The following is a 6,651-nucleotide window of genomic DNA, read 5'->3' as shown; positions in this document are numbered from 1 at the left end:
TCTTATCCGTGACATCAGATTAAATAAACTCTTATTAAAGGCAAACTGCCAAAGTGGACCACATCCTGTTGAAAAGGCCACATACAGAAGGCTAACTTAGGCTACAAACCCTGAATGGATATGTCATTCAGTTTATGTTCTCTATGATAAAGTTGTTGATATTATTTGTGTCTACCTTTTCTGGGCAGTATGTAGCCTCTCAAAGTCACGCACGTTCACCTGCGTTTCTATTATTTGTCTGGAACCAACCCAACGTGGGCAGCTTGGCTCTGGACAAAACTCAAACGGTGAGTTTCTTAATTAATATAATTGTATTTATGCTGCTTTGGAATTTGTTTTATTGTGACGGCAGAACTTTTGCATTCTATGTGACTGGCCGAAGCTAATCCGAACGGCTGTAGAGCAGCATGACAGATGACGGCTCTCAACGCGCTCTTGCCAAATCAAAGACTTCCCAGACCTAACGTGTGCAACGAATAGGATCTGTCTGTGTGAGGCCGGTGTGACAACGGATCCACCCAAAACTAAACACGATGCTGAACATGGGACCAAGCATGACGCTAAGCTTTCCTCCTTCAGTGCTAACATTGAAAGTACCTCCTCACCCCCCCCCCAGGCCACACGGCTTCCACAGTCTGACAACATGCACTTGATGTTGACATTGGGATGTCATGCGTACATGCTGTGCTTGGCTGTGCTGGACTCTCCAGGCCTGTCTGTAGGAAGCAGCCACCCTACTCTCTCATCCTTCCACACCCTCAGAGGCAACAGGATGGAACAATAATTGTCGCAGTAGGAGGTCCTGATATTCCTATTTAGGACAAGCAGCCTATAGCTAGGAGCTGTTGTGGCTAATCGTTGTGTATTCAACGTGAAATGTACACTGGGAAAAAAAGGGAAATGTGAACGATTCAAGGGCAAAATGCAAAATTGTCTTGTAAAGGCTCTCTCCATCTATAGTGACAACAAAGCTAATTGGATTCATAAAATGCTTCTAATTCTTATGACAAATTCAGTCGTTTGATGAACTGGACAACTGCTATTTTGAGCCAACTTTTAGATAGCCAGCCTTAGCTATTGGGCTGATAACCACTGATAATCAAGCGATAAACTCAACGCGGTGCAGATATTGTCTGAGAATGCGAAGGAGGAATCGTAGGAATGCGAGAACTTCCTTTTCTGAACAATTGTAGCGCTCTATTTCCTGAAGTCTAAATGTCATATAGTCTGTTAACTCCTTTACAAATGGGCTATTGGGTCATTTGAAATGGGTTAGTGCGTGCTGTAGCCAGAGGTCACAACAGGTTTATCAAGCCCCCATCAGGTTTAGGAAAAGACCCCTCATATACCCCCTCCAGCGCATCACTAATGACCAGATATCCCAACACCCATGCAGCGGTTTCCAGCGATGGGGAGCATCGAGAAAGATGTACTCTGTGGAATTTGGGAAGTTCCAATAACGACCTACCTTCACACAATGTCTGACAGTGAAAGGCAGTGTTGAGTAAAGGTAAATAAAACCTGATTTGTACACGCACCAACAGTTTATCCCGTTTAATCTTTCTGCAGGGTCAGAATGAAGGTCCATCCCGGCAAATCTCCTCTTGAGAGACAAAACAATATTCATGAAATATAGCAGTGAAGACCTGTTCCCTTTTAGAGTGAATTACGGCCTTTGTTTGCACAGGAGAGAGCCTGTCTACGTCCAAAGTAAATATATTATGTGGCAAAACAAAATACCCTCAATAAACACCGCGAGTAATTGGTTGATGTAGGGGATTGACACGTTGGCTTCTGCGACTGGAGGATAAAAGATTTAAATGATAGCTGTAAATAATGTCCAATACTCCATCATCTCCCCATGGTGAGCCGTGATAAGGTGTAAATCAAGAGGTAATTCATTAGGAGCCATAACACAGCGCTGCCACAAAGTTGAGGAACACATTTGATATACAAGGGGGGGAACTTTTGACAGTGGCGTTATAAAGGTGCAGTATATTTACTGAAATAGCAATAGCAATAATTATGTCTGGTAATAATGCAAGCCTTCTAGGAAATGAAGGCACTTTGGGCATACCGAGGTGCATGTGTTATCAAACAGGGATGCCCAGCTCGCTATGAGAGCACTAGGAGACACCTTGTGCATCAGACTCATGTTCTGATACGTGGTTAAAACGTGTATAAGATTGTAAAGGCTGACTTCCAATGCTAGTGACGACAACAAGAAACAAGTTGTCGTCACTAGCATTGGAACACACTAGCAACACTTGACAAGACAAGTGTTGGCATGTCAAACTGACAACCACACACACACACACTCACACACACACACACACACACACTTGTGCAACAGACATACCTATACACAATTATGAACGCATTTCAGATTTTGGATGACAGACAGGTTTCGTGGCCCTTTGCCATAAACCTGTTGAGTCAGGAAACCAACTCAGTCACTTTTATATATAAATCAATGCTTATATTGGCACTATCTACCTATATCTCTCTATAAGTATAGCCTATATGTATCTATGTATCTCTCTATCTGTTAATCTGTGTTTAGCCTATCTCTATATGTATCCATCCATCTAGAAATAAAGAAAGAAGGAATGTGTCGGCCTTTAAGTTCTCGTTCCGTGGACTATAGCTATAAATATGAGTGTTGAACACTTGTTTTTTTTTTGCATTTTTCGAATGATTTCCGGCCACATATGACAAACGCCCAACTCTAAGCGGATGATAAATAACCTCTGCGTGGCTCTGCTGCGTTAGGTTAACTCCACTTCATTATTCAGGCCAATACCCTCGTGCATTAAGCGACGCATAAATTACCCATACTAATTACCTAGGATGGCCCTCTTTAACGAATCCTTTTAATTAAAGCACAACGTAGCGCGTTTCCACGGGATTGACTATATTTCAAGACCTGCCGCATTTCACCTTCATTTTGGAGTCAATGGATCATTTAAGTAGCCCAAGCAACAAGGACGCCCGTTTTAATCCACTTGAGTACACGGCGCGGTTTACAATGCAAATAGGTTGTATGTGCGGGAGCTGATGAAACATGGTGTGAGGAAATATTCCCCATCGGGATCATAAACGAGTGCTGCTGGGAAAAAAATAAGAAAGAAAGAATCGATGGCCCAGCTATTGGTGACGGACATGTTCATTAAGGAGAAACTAATATCGCTTAAAGTTCTGCTTTTGTGTAAAAAAAAAAAAAAAAAAGTCATAGTTAGAGGATAACGTTATAATTTATTCTTAATAACCATGGTGTTCGATTATCTTGGAGTTGACCTTCGGTATTTATAAGCAAAAGAAACACATTATCACGTGTCATTAAGATCGTATTAAATGTGTGGCCTGTTGAGTTCGACTTGTAAACCGCTTTGTGAAAAAACTCAGGCCACCTATTATCCTATAATAGCCTGCATTTAATAAACACAAATAACTAACTTAATCCTTAACCCACAGCCGACACCCAAACGCATGACAGTCGCAATAAACGACTGAGCGCCGCATTCCGCTCCAATAAAGCGCCCGTCCCTTAACTTGTATGCGTTTCTCTAAACGCTGTTTAACCATGGAGCATAGAGGGGGGGGGGGGGGGGCACATTAAAATTCCAAAGAGGTTTCAGATTTCGTTTCCATGTCCCCAGTCAGCAATGTGTTTGTGGAAATCAGTCTTTTTGTCTCTTTGGAAAAAGGAGGACTATAACTACACCGGTGGCCCGGTCCAAATGCGCCATTCTTTCGCCATCTCTATTCAAGGGAATGCGTGTGAATGAAGTGGCCGGGTCCGTTTATTGGGTCTGCTCAATAGCAGCCCGAGATGGAATCCTAATATGTTTGTTTATACTTAAGCACGGCGTTTCACACGAATGAATCAAGCATACGATATTGTGAGTGAGGGAGAATACACACAGGCCTTAGTCGAGTTAGTGGAGCGGGAGTTCAAACACCACTTTGAGTCTCTTTGAGTCTCTGCTCTCAGGTAAAATGGATAAGTGTTACAGCTAAACCATTCAATTTGATAAGATACATTTAATTAACTACAGGCCTGTAATTGTATATTAGGCTAAACATAATGTAGCCTACTCATAATACGGTTAATACATTTTTTAAACAATTGTTTAATTAAATAATGGCTTTCTTAAACTTTCCATGCAACCTTTCTATCGTTACAGGAACAAAAAAAAGGCATCGCCGTTTTACTTTTTGTAACATGCAGGCTTGTTTTAAAACACTTGTAGGCCTGGAAGCTATCGATGCACTCAACCACAAGATCCAATCAAATCGCCTGTTGAATGGATAAATAAATATGCAATATACAAATACAAATAATGTCGCTGAATGTAATGTGAACATATTTGAATATAATAATAATTTTATTTTAGGGACGCTGCCCGGGTTTGCCTCGGCCTTACTTTAGTCAAGCATCTTTCGCGAAAATATATGTAAATATAATGACAATATGATGAACCAGTAAGGGATAAAAAGCAATGGTAAAATATTTGGATGACAGACAATTTATTGCAGTCACAGTGTACAGTTAAAAAGCACGCATGCTTGCAGCAAAATACATCACATGATTTGGAAATAGTAGCATGCTGGTTCCTAGAGGCCTAGACGTGGTAGAAATATACAGCGTTTTAATGTTGGTCTCCTCCGTCTTTAAATAAAACGCTCCACAGAGCTACACCTGTCACTCATACTCAAGGACATCTAGCTAAAAAGTGCATTTGATACATTTCGATATTATCCTTACATTAATTAAAATATGTGTCTTTTTTGTATGCAGTGTCTCTAATATAAATACATTTTCAAGTTTCCTTTTTATGAGACGTCCCTTTTTGCGATTGTTCACTTCGATCGATAAAAACGAATCAAATAATGCCACCTCTTGATTATTTGGTATGCCAAAAGCAAATGCATTTTGATAAGACCGATTTCGGATCTTTTTACGACTACTGTTAAGTTGTATTTTGTTTTTACACACTATGCTCTTATAATTTAATCTACTAGTGGATGTATTCACAGACATGATCCCGTGCTGAGTTGCTTGTGGACAAACGCTTAACATAAATGGCATTTGACGCAGGAGTCACTTTTATATGAGGCCTCACAGTCCGCCAGAGACTACACAAGATGTAACCGATATGAGCTATTGGAGTCAGCAGATTCCCGGATACAAAATAGTGTGATATTTAGACTTGTGTTGATAATGGGGCCGGTTGACCCTTATACAGGCCAAAGCCGGTCTGTAATGTCACCTTTCCGCATTGGGCATACGGTGACGATGATTGACACCTGTCAACAGTCGATACACTCAAGTAAACACAGGTAAACATTTTTGTAACACTCAGCACAAACACACCTTGCCTTAAATGTGAAACTATGGGCTCTTGGTATAGGCCTATTCAAAAACTGTGTAAATACCATTCTGCTTTGGAGTTGATGTCTTTTTTTACCGCGACTTTCTACAAAGTTTCAGTTCGTCAGTGAACGGCCACCGCGGACTGCAGCCCCGCGGCGGGGCTCGTGAGGGTCTCGCCCGGCGCCGCGGGGCTCTGGCTGGTCGCTGTCTGCGGGGACGTGGGGCTCAGCGACTGAGGCGAGTGGGCGAGAAACGCGGGCATGTGCGTCGGCATCGCGGACAGGCCCGGCAGCGAGGCCGGCGTGGGCTTGATCGGCACCGGGATGGCGGGTAAAGTTTGGCCTACGTGGCAAAGAGACTTGAGTGGCATTCCGTACGGCGAGTAATCACCGGCCATTGTGATCGGCGCTATGGTGTCCATCACGCTGGAGCTGTACATGTGGGGCCAGGCGGAGGTCAGCTGGTTGTGGAGCGGGTAGCCGGCCGACATGGACTGCATGGTCGAGAAGGCCAGCCCCCCCGGCATCTTGTACTCTCTGGCGATGATGTTCTCGATGGCGAACGGGTGCTTGAAGGTGGACGGCTGGGACACGCCGATGTTGTACCCGGACATCGGCGGTAGGTGCGTTCCCGTGGCGGCCAGGGCGCTCAGGCGGAGCTTGGCCTGTTGCTGCAGGTACTGCGCCGCGTCCGACGGCTTGCTGGGCGCCAGGTGGTCCGCCGCCAGCATCAGCTTGAAGCGCTTGCGTCGCCTCAGGAAACTCCCGTTCTCGAACATATCCCCGCAGCTCGGATGAAGCGCCCAGAAGCTCCCCTTGCCCGGCTGGTCCGGCCGCCGCGGTATCTTGATGAAGCAGTCGTTGAAGGAAAGATTGTGTCTCAGGGAGTTCTGCCACCGCTGCGTGTTCTCCCGGTAGTAAGGGAAGCGGTCCATGATGAACTTGTAGATCTCGCTGAGAGGGAGCATCTTTTCGGGACAGCCCTGGATGGCCATGGCGGTGAGGGAGATGTAGGAGTAAGGGGGCTTCTGGTCACTGTACGTGTTTCTTCCCGGTCGCGGCATTATTATTTTTGATCTATATTATCTTATTATTAATATTATTATTATGGGGTCCGAAAAACAGATGAATGTTGCTGCTCGGTGCCCCTAAAAAAAAAGCCTATTGTTCTTTTAATAGCCAGAGTTTTTGCCTGTGCGGTCCAATTCCTTGGAAGCGCGACTTATGCCTGAAAACGCCTCTTTTGGAAAGCGTCGTCTTTTGGCGCAGAGGCCA

The 6,651-nt window shown here is 44.2% G+C and overlaps 1 protein-coding gene across 1 annotated transcript; it reads right to left on the bottom strand.

Annotated features, from left to right (window-relative positions):
• Positions 1–5,498: 5,498 nt before the first annotated feature.
• Positions 5,499–6,440, bottom strand: LOC311356295 (forkhead box protein B1-like; the record flags this gene model as incomplete). The annotated part of the gene is made up of 1 exon (XM_084476063.1): positions 5,499–6,440. The coding sequence occupies one exon, from the start codon at positions 6,438–6,440 to the stop codon at positions 5,499–5,501; it is 942 nt and encodes a 313-aa protein (XP_084332189.1).
• Between the last annotated feature and the right edge of the window lie 211 nt (positions 6,441–6,651).

Source organism: Micromesistius poutassou (genome assembly GCF_964030765.1).
Source record: "Micromesistius poutassou genome assembly, chromosome: 12".
Taxonomy (NCBI): domain Eukaryota; kingdom Metazoa; phylum Chordata; class Actinopteri; order Gadiformes; family Gadidae; genus Micromesistius; species Micromesistius poutassou.
The sequence above is the reverse complement of the archived record's forward strand: the minus strand, read 5'-3'. Positions and strand labels throughout refer to the sequence as shown.